At 47.3% G+C, this 20,996-nt stretch overlaps 1 protein-coding gene and 1 non-coding gene across 2 annotated transcripts in view; one reads left to right on the forward strand and one right to left on the reverse strand.

Moving 5' to 3' along the window:
* Positions 1–5,736: 5,736 nt before the first annotated feature.
* LOC127190224 (small nucleolar RNA SNORA17) lies at positions 5,737–5,866 on the reverse strand. Its single transcript, XR_007830727.1, has one exon. It is a non-coding gene; the product is annotated as a small nucleolar RNA SNORA17 (small nucleolar RNA).
* Positions 5,867–13,722: 7,856 nt separating this feature from the next.
* Hs3st4 (heparan sulfate-glucosamine 3-sulfotransferase 4) overlaps positions 13,723–20,996 on the forward strand; it is a 430,298-nt gene continuing 423,024 nt past the window's right edge. The window contains exon 1 of the mRNA XM_051145195.1: positions 13,723–14,435. Within this exon, the coding sequence (XP_051001152.1) occupies positions 13,723–14,435 (713 nt within the window). The remainder of the gene's footprint in view (positions 14,436–20,996) is intronic.

A 20,996-nucleotide genomic window follows, 5' to 3' on the forward strand; every position in this document is an offset into this window, starting at 1 on the left:
TTTCTCTGTGTAACCTTGGACATTATGAACTCACTTTGTACTTCAGACTGGCCTCGAACTCACAGTGATCAGCCTGCCTCTTCCTCCCTGAGTGCTAGGATTAAAGGTGTGCGCCACCACAACCGGCTCTGTTGATATCTTTTCACTCCTGTGACAGGTGTCCTGTCTAAGTGATGCTTCTGGTACTCTCACTGTGTTTGCTTATATCCTACATGATGTTGTCAATACTGTTCATAACGTGTCTAAGTATCTTCACAAGTGTGGCGGACCCACCACAGACATTGCTAAAACTCACTGATTCCTTATGCACATCCATGAGGTACATAAAAACAGGGTGACACCTGGTATCTTTGTCTTAGTTTTGCATCTGGACGTCAGCTGGAGACACAGAGATAAGTTATTGCCCTTAATCGTTTTTCTCTTGAGTCACCCTCAGGTGCAGGAAGAGCAAAACCTACCAGGAGAGACTCCAGAATAGCTGGGGACTGTTGTCCTTGAGGGCGAGGATGCACCTTCAGCACTAGAGAACTAAACAGATCAACAACCTATCAGACAGGCTTATAGGACCAGAGCTGAGGCAGTGATGGGTAGATGACAGGGAGGACAGCATCCCGACCAGGACTCCTTAGTCATGCATACCTCTTGCCCATTATTTAAACCTAATCTTCATGTCTCTTTCCTAAAGAGAGACTTTGGGAACACTGCTCCTTCTGCTTCTCCTCTTCCCCATGTGGCCAAACTGAATAGATCCCTCCCTTTCTGTTTCCCACATCATTTGTCTTTTTAATTAGGGTATTGGGACCTTGGCTGGACCCAGCCTTTTGGAGTCAAGAGCCAGGGCTTTTGCCTTAAAATCCTAGTAACATGAGCAAAGGCACAAAGCCCCAGTTAAACATGGCCACTTTATGCGTCAGTAGCAGACCTGATGGAATTTTAATTTGAAGAGTTGCTTTCATTATATTTCTGAGAATTTGTAAACTCAATATTTGTTAATAGAGAAGCCTCCAATTACATCTGTAGTCTTGGATTTATTTTTTGTTTAACTTAAGAATATGTATTCATATTTTAATTTGTAATTACAAAAACAAAAAATAATAATAAAAAAGAAGATATCTTATGATTGTGGTATTTACTGGCAGACAGAATTACATTTCTGAACATGTTTATTTCCTTATGAAGATGTTTCTGGTTTATTTGTTTGCTTGCTTTGATCAAATCATGGTTGGAAAATTCCTTGAGTCCAGAAAAACAATAGGCTTTTGGTTTATATAAAGCCATGTTATTTAATTGGAGTCCTAGAATATAGTTCATGAATTATGTCGAATTAAAATAGCTGAAGTGTAGAGAGCATAAGGGCCTCAGTGAACAGCTGACAAAGCTGGATGTGGAAGTCCTCTGGAATACGTGACTGGGAGGGCTTGGAGGTGTATGCTTGTCATCCCAGCACTTGGGAGGCTGAGACAAAAGGACCAATCCTGAGGTTGAGGCCAGCCAGGGGAAACCTATCAAATAAAAAATAATAAAAGAAAAAAAAATGATAGAAAAGAGAAGAACACGTGATTGTGCAAATGCATTTAAAGTAAAACCTGCAAATATTAAAGATGCCTTTATTGGGGGAAGAAAACATTTAATATTGAAATATTGATTCCACAACAATAACTCTAGAATTTGAAAGTGCGCACTTAAAGACTAGGTGAGGGAAAGGCTGCACTGATGTGAGATTCAAGGTGAAGAGTTAGTTCCCTATGAGAGGTGTGATGGGTAATTTAGTATCTGCTTGACTTGGCTATGTGGTCTCCAGATACCTGGTGAACCACTGCTCGGTCTGTGAGAATGCCTGCCGGGTGAGACTGACATGTAGGTCTGGAGACTGAGTAAAGCAGAAAGTGAGCAGACCTCTCCAGTGGAGAAGCTCATCCTCACCCTAGGGAGAGAGGTTTTCCTTGCTTTTAGACTGGAGCTGCAGCATCACCTCACTTGGTTCTCAGGCCTTTTGGATTTGGACCAGAACAACATCATGAGAACTTCTGCATCTTTGCCTCCCTAGCTTCTGGGCATCTTCTTCATGCATCTCTTTATATCCCCACAACCCGGTTTTTTGAAAGAAAGCCCTGACTGATGGGGGATGAGGTAATATTATTTATGTTTGGGGTTTGTAGACATATCTCAAGAGAGAGATGTTTATGCAAATTCTAGTGCTTCTCCTGGTCCTTGGTGTACTTCTGTGCTAGGCTGTTCGGCCACCAGTGGGCAAGGTCGGGGGGAGGCACTGGGAAAAGAGTAGAAGGGATGTGAAGACTTTTAGCTGGGAACCACTGAATTCCTGCACTGTCTTCTCTGTGATGTTCCTCCCCTGTGCAATCTGGCCGTAGCAATAACGTCCTTAAGGTAGCTGACCCATGGGTGGTAAGTTCTGAGTAGGGGACTTCTAGAGGAGACAAAATGGCCATGCTTTCTTGAGGATCTGCTTGATTAGTTTAACTAACATCCTGATACTTTAAATATGTAAAATTCCTTGTGGTCTCAGTGCCCAGTGTAGGCTACATGTTACATTGTGCCGTACTTTCTTTAGATGTTGTGGGAATTTAGTAAGGTCACCATAATAAAAGCACTAGACACTCGGTGGCTTAAATAACATATTTCTATTTGTTTATTTATTTATTTATTTCTAATTTTGGAGGCTAAAAGTCTGAGATGAAGGTGTTGACAAGACTTATAAACTGTACGATGAAATTGTTTCCTCACTGAGTTTCTTTCAGACATAGTGTTTTAACCACAGCAACAGAAACGCCAAATAAGACAGAAGTTGGTACCACGTTGTGGGGGCATTGCTGTAACTGATCTGACTGGAAGGATTATGGAACTTCGGACTTGACAGGCCAGTGAGTGTTCAAAGCTCAGTGAGCTGTTGGGAAACTTGAAGAATGCTGAGAGCAAAGCAAACAACAAAAGCCTGGTGTGTGAAGTTTCAGTGGGAAGCAAAGCCTCACTCAGGGACATTTAGGGGATATTTAGAAATAAGAACCACTACAGTGAAACATTTTCTTTGTTGGGAAAATTGATACTGGTCAGTGGGGGCTGAAAAATCAGCACTGATTGAGACCAGACCAGTTCATTGTGGCTAAATCTTCTGGAAAGTTCTTCTTCAGGGTCAGCACACAGAAGTTGTGCTCTAGAGGTGCTCAGGTCTGTACATCATACAGACAGCCAAACTTGGTAATGTGTGAGAGTTTTTCTGGTGGTGTTGGCTTTGAAGGCATGAAGAGGTCTGGACAGTGGCTGATGATGGGCACTGAGAAGGGCCATGGGTGAAGGCACAGCCTCAGTTGCAGTAGAAACTCTAGAATTGAAAAAGGCTAAACTCTCCAGAAGTGAGAGAAGTTAAAGCTGGGCACGGTGTCATCAGAGAGGACTTGAAAGAACCCAGGGGAGGTTATGGATCAAAGTGAAAGCCATCTTCAGTGGAGACTCTAGCATTTTGGAGATGTCAGGACCAGCGGATGGCTGAAACCCTGGAGAGACCAAGTGTGTGTGGTGTGGATGTCAGAGCTGGAAAAGTGACACTTCTGGGGCCCTTTGGAGGCCAGAGGACTTCGGTTTTACTTTTATTTGATTGTTGCTGTACCCTGGTTCTTATCTCTTAAAATAAGAAATTCTTTAACTTATTTTTAATTTTATAGAAGTCCATAGTTAAGAGACCTTGAAATTTTAGAGAAACTTTGGATTTTATTTGTTTTTCTTTTTCTTTAAAATAATTTTTTTATTGGTTCTTGGTGAATTGCACATCATGTAACCTAATCCCACTCATCTCCTCCACCTCTTGTACCTGTTCTAAACCCTTGAAACCTTCCCCACAATAAAGAAAAAAATCTCATCGTGGAAGCTGTAGTGTGTTACAGTGTACCTCACAGTATGCTCTTTTCCCACACGTCCTTGCTTGCAAATGTTCAGTGCAATGACTAATTGGTCTGGTACCAGGCCTCTGCCTTTTGCTACACTGTCAATACTGGATCTTCATTGGGATACCCTGTTGTTGTCCTGTGCCATAAAGACCCTGTAGTTTTGGATCTGTAGGACTGGCCTCTTCATGTGGATGTTGTGTTGAGCCAATTCAAAGCCCTAGATCTAGGCCTGAGAAGTATCAGCTTGCTAGCTCTCCCACTCTTATGGCCTTGAGGCTGCCAAATCATGCAACCGGGGACAGCTCTACTGCTCTGCCTAGTTGAGGCACAGGGCCTGTTGTCCTGAGAACTGCAACAGATGAGGGGCAGGGACAGCTCTCCTGCTCTCCTGCTCTCCTGCCCCTGAGGCCAACTTTCTCACCTGTCATAGGTGGTGAGGGATCAGGGGAGTGGAGGGTATCTCTTCCTTGCCCATGCTGCTACATGATAGATGATTGTAAGGCCAGCTCTCCCATGCTCACACATTTCTGGCCCACCTGTGCCCCTGCCATCAGGGCCAGCTTTACTATGCTGTCCAGGTGAGGTGCAGAGCCTGCTCTCCAGAGTGCTTCAGTAGGTGAGGGACATGGCCAGTTCTCCCACTCTGATGACCTCAGGACCACCTCTCCTGCATATCATAGGTGGTAAGGGGCAAGAGGGGGACACCTCTCATCTCCCCATGTCATATCATGACAGACAAATGGCAGAGCCAGCTCTCCAACACTCAGCCATTGGGGCTGGCTCAACCATACCCCTGCCACAAGGGCCCACTTTCCTAGTGCTGCAGCTTGTTAGGGGTAGGGATAGAGCTCCAGCTCTCATGACCTAAGGGCAAGGTCTCCCACCTGCCACAGGTGATGAAATGTGAGGGGAGAGGAGAGTATCTCTCCCTCATCCACTCCGCTGCATATGAGAGGAGTGGCAGGGACAGCTCTCCATGCACTTATCCTCAGGACTGGCTCACCTGCAATTCCTGCAAAGTGCTGGACCAGTCATCTAGTACCGCTGCTGCCTAGGGATGGAGTCAGCTCTCTTGCTCTCACACTCCTAGGGCCACCTCTCTCATAATGATCAGGTGATGGGTGAGACCAGTTCTGCGTAGCCCTCAGACATCAACATGTTTCTGGGCAGTGGCCCAGACCAAGGATGTCCATCCAGGCTTTGGTGGTAACAAACCACTGCTGCTGCAGGACCAAGGATTCAGATTTGACCACTGGTGGCAGCACAGGTGAAGACACCACCATGGTCCTAGGTGGCATCACCAACTACTCACATCAGGCTATTTCTCACTATCCTTGAATCCCCAGTTGTGCCTCTTTTCATTGCACCCACATCCTTCTGTTTCTTGCTCTCCTATTTCCCTGCCACTTACTTGCTCCTCTTAGTGATTCCTGGCATTGTTTCGGGAGCAGTCTCAGGAGTGCTATGCCTTGCTCATGCATTACGGCACTGGGCAGGGATCATCCCAGGCAAGGTCTGGCTCCCTAAACATGTGCAGCATAGGATTGGTGGTCACCTCAGGCTAGTCCACTGTCTGGTCCCCACAGAGCCAGTCAGGTGGCCGTCTTGGGCTCCCTCCTTGCCTGTGCTGCCCGAGTGGCCTCATGCAAGGTTCTTCTGCCTTGTGCTCACTCCTGCTGGGGTCTGCAGTCCCCCCCCCAGACAGGCTTCTTCTAGTTCCCAGTTTGCTCCCCGCCCTGGAAGCCCATCAGGGCCTGTGTGGCGTCAGGCTGCTCCCTGTCTGGGCACCCTGGCATTGGACTGGTGGCTGTCTCAGGATTGCTTTGTTTGGGGAACTGTTAGGCTAATAATCATTCAGATGTTCACAGAACAGAGCACTGACGTCACTGACACAGCCTCTCTCCCCTCTGCCACTGAAGCGTATGTGACTCAGCAGTCACACCTGCAAGGTTTCTAGGGGCAGGACGTTTTTGTGTTCCAAGACAGGGTTTCTCTCTGTAGCCCTGACTGTCCTGAAACTTGCTTTGTAGACCAGGATGGCCTTGAACTCACAGAGATCTGACTGCCTCTGCCTCTGCCTCTGCCTCTGCTGGGATTAAAGACATATGCCACCACCACCTGGTGACTGAGTATTTCAGAGAGGCGTTTATAACTGTTAAAGACTTTGGATATTTTAAAAAGACTGAAGTTTCAAAGTGTTTGAACTCTTGAAAGCTGTGAGCTTTTATAAAGTTGGATTGTTTTATATTGTGACATAGATACTAATATGAGATCTTGGGGATAAGAAAGAAAGGAAAGGTTATAGATGAATGTTGCTGTGTTTGTATGTCTGATTTACATGGGGTCAGTTATACTAGCTAGTTCTTAGGTTGACTTGACACAGACTAAAGTCATTTGAAAAAAGAGAACCCCTCCTCACCAGATTAGCCTGTGAGGGCTAATCCCACTGTGGGCAGTACCACCTCTGGGAAGGCGGTCTGAGTTTTATAAGAAAGTAAGCTGAGCAAACCATAAGGAGCAAGCCAGCAAGCACCACTCCTCCGTGGCTTGCATTTCTTCCTCCGTGGCTTGCATTTCTTCCTCCACAGCTTGCACTTCTTGCTCCATGTTTGACTTCCTACTTTGACTTCCTTCTATGATAGACTACACTCTATAAGCTGAAATAAATCCCTTTCTCCCCAAGTTGCTTTTGGTCACGGTGTTTTATCCAGAAACAGAACCCCTAACTAAGAGAGTAGTGTTAGCTGGCTTTCTGCCCTTTAGCATTCACACACTTTATCATCTTTCCTAACTGACTGCATTAGCTGATAAAGCCACTACAATGTTGACCACAAGCTTTGACAGATAGCACCTTTCTAAGATTACAGACTTGGAAGGTCTAGTTTTTATATCGCATCCTGTTTCATTCCAGCATTTGTGTACATTTTGAGAAAACAATCCCTTTTCTTCTTACAAAACCAATTGCAACTTAAGTTGCTTATAATGAAGTGGGCGAGGCATTGCACTTACTAAAACCATCCCATGTCCTGGATCAGTTAAAAATTTATTTTCTACAAGAATAAGCTGCCCCACTGTCTGTGACACTTTCTCTTGTAGCATGCACACTAGGTTAGCAGCGCCCAGAGTGGGACTCCACCTTCCCAGCATTCTTTTCCAGGCTGTGACTCACTTTATGAAACTTGCTTTCCTAAATGCTTTTAGCTTCAAAACAACAACAACAACAACAAGAAGAAGCAGAAAGCAAGAATCAAGAAACTTGTTATCTGTTTCATTAATTTAACCTCTAGTCTCATCCAGGGTCCAGAATGCACTAGCTTAAAAATGACAGTTGGAAAAATAAAAGAATGACTAAAAGAATATTTGATAAAACTGCACAAAGCTGAATGATCTTCAAAGAACATGGATTGAGACAAAGGTTTCCACAGTATTTATATCAGTACAACTGCGTGAGTCCAGGGCGAGAAAATATCTGCACGAGTTGGGATGCTCTCTGTGTTCTGGATGGGAGAATTACAATGTTGTAGTTTCATTGTGCAGTGTTAGATTGTCAAGCTGTTGAGAAATAATTAGCGCAGGAAAACAAAGGGGGGAAAGTTAGACTATTGTGTAGAACTGAAAACCAAAATTAATTTGTGTAAATGTCTTACAGAGTTGTGTATATAAAAGTAAAAATTCAAATATACTAGAAAATTATAGGTGAATATTTACATTCTGGGGGGTGGGTGGGATTCATGACTGAGACTGTCCATGCAACAATGAAAGAGCTGAGGCATCAAGAGCACTAAAAACAGTGACCTGGAAACCTGGTAACTCCATAACTGGAAGAAATGTGACAGAGGAACAGAACCCTGATGGCCCTAATAAATAACAGGCTTTTACAAATTAGTAATAAATGGCAACAAGAGAATAGTAAACTTATAAAAATGCAAAATAGCAGCTGAGTACCCCTGTAACCACAGCGCTTGAGAGGCTGGGGCAGGAGTATTAGCCTGGACAAAGATAGTGGTGCGCTATCTCCAAATAAGTAAATAAGTAAACAGAAAGAAAACAAACAAAAATGCACAAAACACACAAGATATGAAAGATAAATGTCTCCATCTGGCTTGCCATGAAAAAACGCACTGTGCGAGGCTTGATAAACAGCCGGAGAGATTAGAAGTCTGAAACTAGGGCAGCAATAGGGCTGAGTTTAGGTGAAGACTCTGTCTGGGCTGTAGACAGCTACTTTCTTCTGCCTTCATGCGGAAAATGTGGGCGGGGCGAGGGGCAGGAGGGATGGAGGGGGACAGAGAGGGAGATCAAGAGGGGGGATATCTTTTAGCTCTTATAAGCACACTAAGGGGTGAGGAGCCTGCCGATTTGTTCTCATTTAACCATAACTATCTCCTAAAGACCCCGCCTCCAAATACATCCTCGTAGTGGGCGAAGGGAGGGCAGATCCACAGTGCACTTGATAGTCATAAGCAAATAGCAAGCAAACACATGTGGATGTTTTCATTTGCATGTCCTTGAAAAGTGTGGGTGAATATTTATATCCTTGGGGGCATGCAGATGTGACTTGTTGACTCTTCCTGTGCTGGCTAGATTTTATATGGACTGGACATAAGCCAGAGTCCATTTTGGAAGATAGACCCTCAGTTGAGAACATTTCCTCACCAGATTGGTCCACGGACAAGCCTTTGGAACATTTTCTTGATTAATGATTAATGTGAGAGGGCCCAGCTTATTGGGGATGGTGTCACCCCAGGTTGGTGGATCTGGATTCCATAAGAAAGCAGGCTGGGCAAGCCATAAGGAACAAGCCAGTAAGCAACACCCCTCCATGGTCTCCGCATCAGTTCCTGCCTGGAGTTCCTGCCCTGACTTCCCTGGATGGATGGACTACAAGTCATAGGGTGAAGAAAACCCTTTCCTCCTCAAGTTGCTCTTGGCCATGGTGTTTCTATCACAACAACGTAAACCCTAACCAACACACTGTTTTCCTAGCCTCCTCAGTCCAGTGTACAGATCACGAGATTTCCAAGTTTATTCTGTTTTGAGATGCGCTGTTGAACCTGTCATCTTTTGGACAAGCATTGCTTAATTCTATCCCCCAGATTTTGTCACATGATACTTTTAGCTCAAAGCAGCTACTGTTTCCCACAGCTGGGTCCTGCTGCTCCTGGTCATCAATATTACAGTATTGATCTTCTGCTTCTCGCCCAGAAATGCCTTATTCCTTGTCTTTATCATTTTAGTTTTGCCTCAAAATGTACCCAATTTACCTCCAGGTCTTTCCAGGTATGCATCTTCACTGACTGCTGTATTTGAGAAAAGTGTTCTTCTATATTGCTTGGAAACTTTAAAGAAATCATTGATGTAGCTTCTAATTTGTGATTTACTCAAATTTGTAAAACAGAATTCTAATATTTGCTGAATGAAGCCACTCAGGGTTTTGTTTGTTAGTGTGTATTCATTGTATAAAACAGCATGTTTCACTGTTGAATTTCATATAGGTACATCTGTACTTTGTCCATATTTAGTTCTTTTGCTATCTTTTGTTCTCCAACTGCCCTTCCTGGCAGTGCCTTAGCTCTGCCCAAATAATACTCTCATACTTTTATGTCATGTTCAGAGACACATGTGCAGTTGCACACACAGAAACTGTAGATTCCGTGTAAGAGAGATGTGATATCATCTTTCTGCCTTATCTTACTCACCATGATGACTTTTAGTTCCACCCATTTTCCTGAAAATAGACATAACTTCATTAATCAGGTTTCTTTATCTCTTCATCTGTTCATGGATGTCTGGGCTAGCTTTGCGTCTTTGCTGCTGGGAACAGTGGGGCAAATAAGCACGCATGTGCAGGTATCACTAGGTAAGCTAGCTCAGAGTCCTCTTGAGCTAGAGCAAATGAAATGTAAATCAAAATTAGCATGTAGATTTTGATCAGTCAGGCAGTATAGGTTGTGCTGTGATTAACAACCGGGCCCCAAGCCTTTATGTTAAAACCCAAGCAGGGTTGAGTGCATGTCACTGGGTCTGTAGTCTCCTTGAGGAGAGGCATCTCCTTCTCCACAGTTGCCCAGCAGGGCAGTGTCTCTTCAAGCGTATGCTTAGAAGGGATATCCTTCCTTCTGTCCAGGTTGTGTTCCAGTAGCTGGAACATTCCACACCCACATGCTCTGGAAGGAAACCATAAATCACATCTCTCTTCTGTGCCCACAAGGAGGCTGGATGGCGCTTAGAGAATATTGGCTATCATATATTCCATTGACTGCTCTAAAACCTATTCTTACTTATGTCTTTATTTTGATTTCTTTTTTAACCCTCCAATTAAACAAATCAGCAAAAATGCTTCTGGAGATTTTATTTTCTTAAATGTCCAGAAAAACCACAATTGAAGTGGCTCAGAGATTGTTTCTACTCACCAGGCTTGGGATCACAGCTGCCATATTCTGAGCAGTTTAGGAAGTTGCACTTCAGTGAACTCTGTGGGCTGGCTTTGAAGCAAGGACACAGACACATTTTCCAGGGACAACATTTTAATATGAAAAGAAGCAGGCAGGGTTTGAGCCAAAAATCTAGACCCAACTAATTATTGCTGGCCACCACACATCAGGCAGAGAGCCAGGTACTTTTGCATATGTTAGCTAATTCAATTTAATCCTTTATATAAAAAACAATTTCAGGTGATTTGTATCATTCTTCCTTTAACCATATGGAAACTATGAAAAAAATCGATCTGCTCAAACCCATTAGCTAGTAACTAACAGGTGTGTGTTGACTCTGTCACCTGAAGGTGCAGGGACAGAACACAGCAACATCACGTGTCCCGAGGCCTCATCGGTCTGGCAGGGCTGTGGGGTGCATGAAGGGTGGAACACCCGAAGGAAGGACGTTGAAAGTTTATTAGGTAGAGAAAGATCCAGAAAGGGCATTAGCAGAAGCAAGACACATTCCTCAGAAGCATTGATCCACTTGCTGTTGCTGCCTAGGATGAATAGAAATGAGGAGTTCGGAGGCCTAGAGAGGTGCGCTGGGAGAAAACTGGGGAAACTCAGACAGGCCTGAGTGAGCATGGGTGTTAGCAATGGAAACAGAAAACAACATTACTTCTCGTCTCTAGACCCAGTGGGCATTGCAGCCTGGAGCTGGCATTCTCTCTGCATAGAGAGCATCTCTTCGTTGTAAGTTTCTTCAGGACATGTTCCCAGGGAACTCTTTCATATATAGTAGAAAGAAGTGTGCAACCACCTCAGCATGGAATGCACACTTTATTCTCTAAGAAAAAGAACAAAACCTCTCTCTCTCTCTCTCTCTCTCTCTCTCTCTCTCTCTCTCTCTCTCTCTCTCTCTCTCTCTGTCTCTCTCTCAAAAGGAGAGTGCCTGGCTCTTCCCCATCACTTCTTGGGCAGGGTGTTTTATCAAAGAGACATCATGCTTTTGGGCGTGGCTATTTGGGTATCAGAAAGATCAGGGATTCTGAGAAATCTTACTGACAATGTCCAGATAAATATGAATGTTCAAGGAGAACCCAAACACACGTGGGAAAAATGGAGCCTGCAGGCTGCTCTGGCAGAATAGCACATGCTTGGCTCTTGCTGAAGGCCTAAGTTCTAGATCTGAGTTTCACCGTTAGCTGTGTATTCAGACTGTCAGTTTGGGACCTGATCCTTTAGGGAAAGCTTGCAGTTTTCAACTGTTAGAGTTGATTTGAATGTTTCCCTGTCTATCAGCTGTTGCATGCCAGACATCTGCTATCAGCTTGCCCTTTCCGGGCTACATTTTAACACCATTTTATATAAAAAAAATAATTTTCCAATTCTGAGAATACATCTTTAGTAAAAATTGCTCATAGGGCAGGTCTGTTTTGACAGCTGAGATCTTAGGTGGAGTCTGAGAACAGCTGTGGGTCATCTGTAGAAAGGCTCTGGCTACAGCATCCTAATGCCCTAGGTAGGAAAATTAGACCAACGCAAGGTAGTTACAACATTAGCATACACTCAGACATCCTGGCTGATAACCTGAAAACTGGGCTTGGAGTTGAAGTTCTGGAGGAAGCCGCTGTTTCTGACAGCTTCAGCTAGCCCTACCCATTAATATTACAGTAACGCAGTTGTGTGCTGGTTGAAAAAGCATCCCTAGTTACAGGGAGTGATTTACAGGACACCAGACTCCACATTTCAGAGTCTCCTGTGTACCATAAAAAATATATTATAAAGGAATAATCTTTATCTGAACTAAAACTGTGGTGTAGAAAGCTCATGTCCAGCTGAGAGCAGCAGTGAGCTTTTGTTCGCCCAGGGAAAAGTGTTCGTTCTTCATCATATTTGATTAACATTTTTCCTCTCATTGGCACTAGGTATCTTGTTAATATTTAGACATTATATACATTTTTCTTTCAACTATTGTTCCCATCATGGGATCAAATAGCCCAGGAGAAGCCAGCCTCACCAGCAGGAGAGGAGAAAGCTGACAGTCTGGACACCCACCTAGCTGTGCAAGGCAGAGCAAACTCCATGGAGCCAGCATCCACTGTACTCAGTAAGAAGGGTTCCCTAAAAGTGCCTCCTTAGATGACCTCTCCCCCAATCCTAGCTTCCACCCCCCCTTTTCCTAAGCTAAAGGCTACAGCCAAACAGTCTACTTTAGAAAAGCCTTCTGATATCACCCAGTGAGAAGAGGGGTTGGAAATCTCTCTGCTGAGCACACACACCTAAAAATATTTAGTGAAGTGACATGCAGACAGCCCTCTGCTTCTTGGTGTTTGGAGGGATAGGGACCCCAGACTGTCAGCTCAGGGAACCCCAAGCTCCTTCATTGCGCAGTGCCTCCCACAGGGTACAGGTGGGTGCACCTGTGGTTAAAGGGACCAGGTAGGAGACAGCGCCACCCCCCAGCAGAAAGTACAGTACTAGGTGATAGGGCAGGGGCAAAAAGCTTTGTGTCTGGGAATCCTTGGGGTTTGTGTCAAAGCTCCACCCATTAGAAGCCTCGAAGATAAGGCTGGGGAAGTGGAAGTTGGGGCGGGGAAGGTGTAGGGAAGGACCTGCTCCAGAAACCAAGGCAGGGCAGAAGCGAGGGAAGAAGGGGTCAGAAATGGGCTGAGTTTGTTCAGAGTCCCACTGGAGGAGACCAGGGGCGAACTCGCCTCTGCCAGGCTCCCAGCTTCCCAGCGCACGACGGCCCAGGTCAGCGCAAGGCTACAATTCCCTCCAGGAGTCTGGAGCGAACGCTGGTGAGCGCGCAGGCACCTCGGACCCCCGTGGGAGCGCAGTGACAGGGCTGGGTGAGGTCCTCTGCGCGCTCTTGGTGGCGGCTGGTGGGGACCAGGATCCCGGCTCTCCCGGGTGCCCCAGCCTTGGCGCATGCCTCCGTTCCCGCGCATCCCCACCGCAGGAACGCGCGAGGCGCACCCCTCCTTCCCCGGGCGGCGGGCGCGCGCCCGGCCCCCTCGCCTCCGCCCCTCGGCGCCCGTCCTCTCTCCCAGCAGAAAGTTAGCAGCAGGGAAGGAACTCGGGGCTGCCGGAGCGACAGCGGCGGCAGCGCGGGGAAAGCGGGGCGCTGCGCACGGAGCAGGTGCCACCGCGGCTCGGCGCCCCCCTCGGGCTCCTGGCCTGAGGTTGAGGGGGGCGGCGGGGCTCGCGAGGGGAGGGGGCCATGCGGCCGGGCTTGTCCCCGGCGCAGCGGGACGGCAGCCAGGGCCGGGGGCGCAGCGGCGTCGCTCCATGCAGCCGGGGCGGCTGGGCGGCGGCGGCGGCGGCGGCGGGGGCGGCGGCTGAAACCATGTCCGGGCAGCGCCGGGGGCCGCTGCCGCCGCGAGCCGGGAGCCGCGATGGCCCGGTGGCCCGCACCGCCTCCGCCTCCGCCGCCGCCGCCGCCGCTCGCCGCGCCGCCGCCGCTGCCGGGTGCCTCCGCTAAGGGGCCGCCGGCGCGCAAGCTGCTCTTCATGTGCACCCTGTCCCTGTCCGTCACCTACCTGTGCTACAGCCTGCTGGGCGGCTCGGGCTCGCTGCAGTTCCCGCTGGCGCTGCAGGAGCCCCCGGGAGCCGCCGCGGAACCCCCGCCGAGCCTGTCACCTCCCTCGCCGCCACCTCCCCGCGTGCGCCCCGGCGCCTCCTCTCTGCCACCGGACAACGCGAGCCACGGGCCACCGCCCGAGCCCCCCGAGCGCTTCACGACACCCACGGCCGACGGCTGGGGACTGGCGAGTGGCGGCGGTGCCCGGGACGCCTGGCCCAGGAGCCCGCCTAGCCCCGGAGAAGCGGTCACGGAGCAGGGTGCGCAGTTGGGGCGCGGGGCGCAGGAGCCAGGAGCCGCCGAGGAGCTGGCAGGCCGGAGGGCAGCCAACGTGAGCGTGGAGCGGGGGCCCGCCAGCACCCCTGATTACGGCGAGAAGAAGCTGCCCCAGGCGCTGATCATCGGGGTCAAAAAAGGAGGGACGCGCGCGCTGCTCGAGGCTATCCGCGTCCACCCGGACGTTCGGGCGGTGGGAGTAGAGCCGCACTTCTTCGACAGGAACTATGAGAAGGGGCTGGAGTGGTACAGGTAGGAGGTTTCTGGGTGCGGGGCTTGTGAGGCGTCCCGTGAGTCCGGGCATCCAGGGGAAGGCAGTGGGAGCCCTGGCTTGTTTACAGGGGGTCCTGGTGCGGAGGAGAGAACAGGACTCTACCTCAAAGATCACTTTATTTCGGGGCAAGGGGAGAAGCAGGTGCTTCAGGGATCCATGAGGCTCCAAATCTGGGAATTCCCAGCTCTCCCGCCCTTCTGCGTGGTGTTTCCCATCCCTGGCTGATACAAGGCTCTGGGCTCCTAGGTTGGGAACATGCCTAGGAGGAATGAGACAGGAGAGCTAAATTGACGGTGGGGCTTTGAGATCCCCAGTAATCAATCAAAAGCGCCCTGAAAAAGCATTTTCGTGGCTGGAATCCAACTTCAGTGTTTTAAGGTCAGAGTAAAAGAAATAGTGAGAGAGAGAGAGAGAGAGAGAGAGAGAGAGAGAGAGAGAGAGAGAGAGAGAGAGAGAGAGAGAGAGAGAGACAGACAGACAGAGACAGAGACAGAGAGACAGAGACGGCATTTTGGCTTTCTAGTAAACGTAGGGTATTTCCTGCTTCTGTAACTTTCTGTCCCTCTTGGTTGAATGAACACTGGCCTGATTTAGTATCAGGAACATAGGTTGTCTAGATGCCAGTTGGTGCTCACTTGGTCTGTGCCTGTGCAGAGAGCCCTTTCTAATCTGACACCCTTGGGGGACAGATTGGAGTTACTTTGACAAGGAATTATATCTGTCTTTCCCACCATCAGATGTTGGTGGTGAGAGGAGAGGATCAGGAGAAAGTTTAGTGCAGGTCAAGTAGGTAGCTAACAATCTATTTTTCTTGCCAGCAGTGACATTAAAACAACAGCCATGCACATGCCCCAAACGCAGGCCTCCAATTTCTCTTGTTACCCTCTCTTTCTTCCCTTTTTGTATCTTTCTGGATAATAGATCTGGATGGGTGGCCCCATCTCGATCACATTTCAGTAATTAATTGCAACTGTCAAACAGAAACAGAGCCCTTGTCAGCTGAAGTGATAATATCATTTCCAAGAGCCACTAGGTAAAATTGTTGCTTTCCTGTCGGAGGGACATGCTTTCTGGGTTTAGATTACAGCCTGGGAAAAGTTTTGGCCATAACTTTGGGAGTATGTAATAAGCATGTGTGTTGTGACTGTTTTCTCCCACTTAAAAAAAAATGCCTTGTGCTTTAAAAGCTGGGGAGACATACACGGAGGCATAAACATTCCAGCATATCACACTGAGACAGGGAGTGTGTCTGTTAATGTCTTGTCTGTTTCAGCAGCAAGAACTAATTGGGATATTTTAGGAGGCTTCAAACAGTCCCTTCCTATCAAAACATAAAACAGCAAGTGCCTAATTTAACTGGAAAAAATCCGTATTTATAACATCACAAGCCATGGCTTCCAGTTTGTGATTATAATTAAAAAGGTGTTAGGATGATTAATGCAACAACAGCAAAATAAAGACAGGGGGAGATGTCTGGGAAGGACTCAGCGTTTACTGGTTAGCTACAGGAATGTCCTGATTTCTTCTGTGGGGTAGCTTTAGCCAGAGGAGGGTAACTGTGGGCATCCCTCCTCCCAATTCTAATTTTAAAGCTGTGCATCTTGTGGGAAGTAGCAGATACCCTTTAAGAGAGTCATAAAGATCAGATCTTGCCGTGTGTGCTTTGGGTGGCTTTGCTGCAGTGGAGATACAGAAAGGAGGGATGATGAATAAAGTTGATGGGGAGTGTTTGAGCTAGGAAGTCCCTGTCCTGGGGTCAGGAGAGTTTGCTAAACACAAAAGAAAAGAGATGACAGGTTGTAGGTTCCTTTGCACTGATGCTGGGACAAGAAGATACATAAGCTACCTCACTGTCACAACATGGCTACTGAAGGTGTGCAGTCTAGCGGTGCTGCCAGCATCCTGGTCTCCACAATACCTGTGGTATGTGTGGCTTGGTGCTAGTCTTTGGTAGCCCTGAGTAGAACTGCTAAACATGAATGGTGTTGTCTAGATCAAGGTCCACTTGGTCGCAGGTAAGAGAACCATTTGATATCTTTTGCTCCTCAATCCCTGGCCCTTATTCCTCTTGCCATATAGATCTGCACAAGGCTAGTAGGGCCTAGTGGAAGTGAGGAAGAGCCTCTATCTTAGGAGCAAGCCTCATGGACGTGTGTGACTATCTAGCAATGAGGTGTTTGTTAGCCACTGGAACATGTCTGATGACAAGACTCCAGGAAGCTCGTGAGGCGCACAGGAGCCCAGTGAGCTTCCCAGCCTCATTGCCGACTGCCATGCTCCGAAGACATTTGTGAGATGTCATTAGTCTTGTCTTTCCATGCTTGCTCTAAGCCTCTCTCCCATGTAGCAAGAAGGGATGATAGCCACATCCTAATGTAGAAAGTGGCTCCAATTCAAACCAGTGGCAGAAACCCTTTGTCTTGGTTGGTTCCCTGAGCAACTCTGGGCTCTTTAAAAGATGGACTCGTAACTTCTCTGTGCCATGTCTGCTGTCTACAATCTGGAGGCTTCATTGAAGAAGCAGCACAGGTTAATTAAAGGTTTTAAATTTTTTATTATTTACTTATTTATGCATTTACTCCCTTGGTTATTTGTTTTAAATGTGCTCCCAATTGTCCTCTGGTTCTGCAAGTGGTCCTGGATTTTATGCTTTGAGCAAGAAGAGCCGAGACCAAACTGGGGCTGCTGTCAGTGCAGCTGGCTGCCTTGGGCTTCCCTCCTACCTAGAAAATCAGCCGGAGCAGGTTCATTTCTGTGCCATCACTCTCACTCCAGTTGTCCCTAAATCCAGGTTTTGCTTTGTGCCTCTGCTGTTGATCTCATGGCATGTAAAAACACATCGGAGACTAGAACATGTACACTTGGTTTTCAGGGCAGCACTGGACTAATGGATTAGGATGTGTGTATCCAGGCTGCAGAAATGCTTAGCCTTAGTGGTGAACTGATCCAGTCAATGGTTAATAAGCCCGATGGAACAAGCCCGCTTCCTCTGCCTTTCTGTAACTCTCTCCAAAAGGGCAAAACCATAAGCCTATTCCATATGAGCTGATACACTGGTCCTGGCAGAGAACTTGAGCCCTTTTAAGGGAGGGGACCCTGGGGCAGACCCTGGCTGCTGATGGCAGACTCATCACAGTGACGGAGGGACAGAAGCACTTGCATCTCCTGTGACTTACATGTATAGTGATCATGGCATTTTGCTTCAGAGGGCACTTAGGTCCAAGGTGATGTTCTGTGGTCTTATGTCCTACTGGGGTGGTGGTGGTGGAGTAACCCCAAGAAATAGCTGCGTGCTGTAGGGCACCCAGTTCTTTCTCCCCAGAGGTCAGCAGCAGCGCTCTCAGCTGGTGTCTGCAGAGAGGACTGAGGACAGGAGATGCTGTTATGTATGGAGTGTCAGCCGTAGTATTGGCTGGCACCCTATAGATGCGTTATTTGTTGTAACGTTGAGATTATGTGGTGAGCGGCTCTGTTTTATGCCCACATATTCTTTATTCCTGGAGGTAAATGCCTGGCTCAAGGTCTTCGATTTGGCTGCTATCTGAGATGAGATTTGAACCTGTGTCTGTCCGGTTGCAGATGGCTTTATTTCTTTGCCCACACCACAGTGCCACTCATTAATACTAAAAGGGCAGGTGCTTTGGTAATTCTTTCCTTCAACAAAAGCCTGATAACTGCTGGCTGTGCACTTAGTGCTGTTTCAGGAAAGGAGGACAAAGTGACGCGTGAGATAGATGGAGTACCCATTCTCCTGAAAGTGTCAGTTTGCTGAGAAGGTGGGGAGGCAGCAAACAAGCAACCGGACAGCGTGCACTGAATGCTTTGCTTTGATGAAGGATGCAAGGAAAACTCAACAAAGGGCCCAGAGCTCCACAGACCAGTGTGGTGACCACCACGTGCAAATGACTGGTACAGCTGTAGTGGCCAAATTGGAATATGCCAGAAGCATAAAATATACAGAATGAAAACTTGCCCAATAGTAATTTTCTATTTGTGGCACATAGAATTCCTAGCATTAATATTGAGCTAAATAATGCACCTTATTAAATTAATTTCATGCTATTTTGCTGTTGTTGTGGTTGTTGCTGGTGGCCCTTTTAGGAGATTGAAGCCATAGTGTTCTGCAAGTGTTCCGCTAACGAGCTACAGCCTCAACCCCCAAGTTCACTTCTTTTTATCTTTTAAAAGTGACTGTTAGAGAAGGAAAAAGGACATCTGTGAAGGATCTGTAGTCCTATTGGGTGTCTCTTACGCAGACTTAAGCTTTATAACGTTAAGCACGCCCAAAAGATCTTTGTTCACCTGGATTCTGATGCTACAGGTCTTATGGGGGCTGGGGTGGGGTACGGGGGTGGGAGTGGGGGTAGGATAAGGTGCTCAGCTTCTGAGTTTCTAAGGTGCCCTAGATGCCATTGCTGCTACTGGTCTTAGAACTTACTCTGAGCTCATTGATGTGTGACTGTGCACATATATATATATATATGTGTGTGTGTGTGTGCGTGCATGCTTGTGTGCTTGCATATTTGTGCATGCAAGTGCATTATTTTGAGGTGATTATGTGGTATAGGTCATGGACATAGACCGAAAGGGTAAGATGGAGATCCAGCTGGAGAGGTTCCCAGCGGAAGGAAGAGCGAGTGCAAAGGCCCTGAGGTGGAATCGGCTTGTGGCTTGTGCGGCTCTGCAGCGGTCATTCACCCCTCTAGATGAAGTTGAGTTCACAGCGGACATTGCAGCACACTGGCCGAGTGATCTCCAGTGCGTAGGTCATATAACGCCGCTCGGGCTCAGTTTGTCTGACCGTAATTTCTTTCTGACAGGCTTGTTGGGGGATAAATTAAATGATAAACTTGGACACCTTTATTCACAAAGTGAGTGTGCTAGAGCAGAAGTCCAAATGAGTATTATCCGTTCTCATTCCCGAAGTCTTTGGCTCTCTTGCACCTCTGCTTTTTGTCAGGGATGTGATGATGTTGCCTTGCTCAACTCCTTTGGGTTGATTTAGGAAAAGCCCAATAAGGAAGACTTTGCAAACTGCATCTTTCATATTTTAAACTAACTCAGGTGATATCGGGGCCCATGTGGGTCAGATAAGTGAAAGCATCCAAGTAGGAAGGGGGGGGGGCTTGAACTCAGTTCCCCTGAGCCAGGGGCTGCCGCGCCAGCCCCGTTCTGGCTACACTTCCATGCACACAGGTCCCTCGGGTTATCAGATCTTTACTCTGTAAGAGGAAGCGGGAAACTGGTTTTGATGTAAAATCTTCTGGTTTTCAGTGCTGACCACAGATTTCAGTCCCTTAGAAAAAGCTGTGTGGGCCAACACTGGGGAGCAAATGGAACCCATCTGTATGCTGTGTGGAGCCAACTTGCTACCAGTTTGCAACCTCTGGGCTAAACTCCGGAAAGCAACTGGTATGCGGTGACCAGAAGTGTGGCTTATACGGTGACATTTCAAAGGCATCCTGTCAAGTTGGTGGCTTAAGGCACCTTGCTTGGCATCTGCGTTTTCCTTTGACACTTTCTTTATATTCCACTCATCAGTGTGGATGGCCTTAAGGAGAAAGTCAAACCCATTTGTCATTCATTTGAATAGAGCCTTTTATTTCGAGATTATGTCTGAAAGAGGGCTTGTGTGTCCCCAGCAAGTCTTACATAGTTATCTAGAGAACAATCGGTGGGTTCTAGAAGTTGGTGTGTTGGCACTGTGTGGGAGGTGAGTACACTTTCCTGAGATAGCCCTGGTCATACTAGCCACCCAGAGGACCTGGAGGAAAAATGGCCAAGTTCTCTGGGTTGGCAAACTCTTGAGGCTCAGGAAGAAACACACACCATTTGCACCAGCTATCCTAGAAGCAGTGAGCTACCAGGCAGGTGTGTTTTGCCTTCATCTTCCCCACAGAACCCAAGACATGCTGTCACACTCCTGCCTGAGCTCTGATGAAGTTACTCAGGTGCTCCAGCCATCTGAACATGACGTATTTTCTGTTCTTGTAAGTCATATCAGAACCACTTTATGTTTACGTTGAGTAATAGAGGCCTTGAGACTCCAGGTAAGCGGAGGACTGCTAGGGTTGTATGCCTGAAAGGTCTGCCTTTTTCTTTTTTTTTCATAATGGATGCTATCTCTGGAAGGGATTGATCCCCCAAACCCAGCACAGTCAGCTCTGGATCCCATTGGTTTCTGTGGTTTAACAAACTACTCTGCAACTGTCTTGGGAACCTAAGTCTGAAATTATAATTCACCACCAGAGACTTTACACTGATCTTGTCATTAATTAAAAGCAAAGGGTTGGTTTCCCCCTGCCCCCAAACACTTACTAGTTAGGATGGCCTGCCTTTAAATGTTATTTCGAATGTTATTTAAAGGGTGTTACTAGCTAGGTGTGGTGGCATTCATCTTTAATCTCAGCATTCAGGAGGCAGAGGTGGGCAGATGTCTGTGACGATGAGGCTAGCCTGGTCTACATAGTGAGTGTGAGGCCAGCCTGGTCTATTCAGTGAGTTCTAGGCCAGCCAGGACTACGTAGTGAGACCCTTTG

The sequence above is a fragment of the Acomys russatus genome, chromosome 5 (assembly GCF_903995435.1).
Source record: "Acomys russatus chromosome 5, mAcoRus1.1, whole genome shotgun sequence".
In the NCBI taxonomy this organism is placed as follows: Eukaryota; Metazoa; Chordata; class Mammalia; order Rodentia; family Muridae; genus Acomys; species Acomys russatus.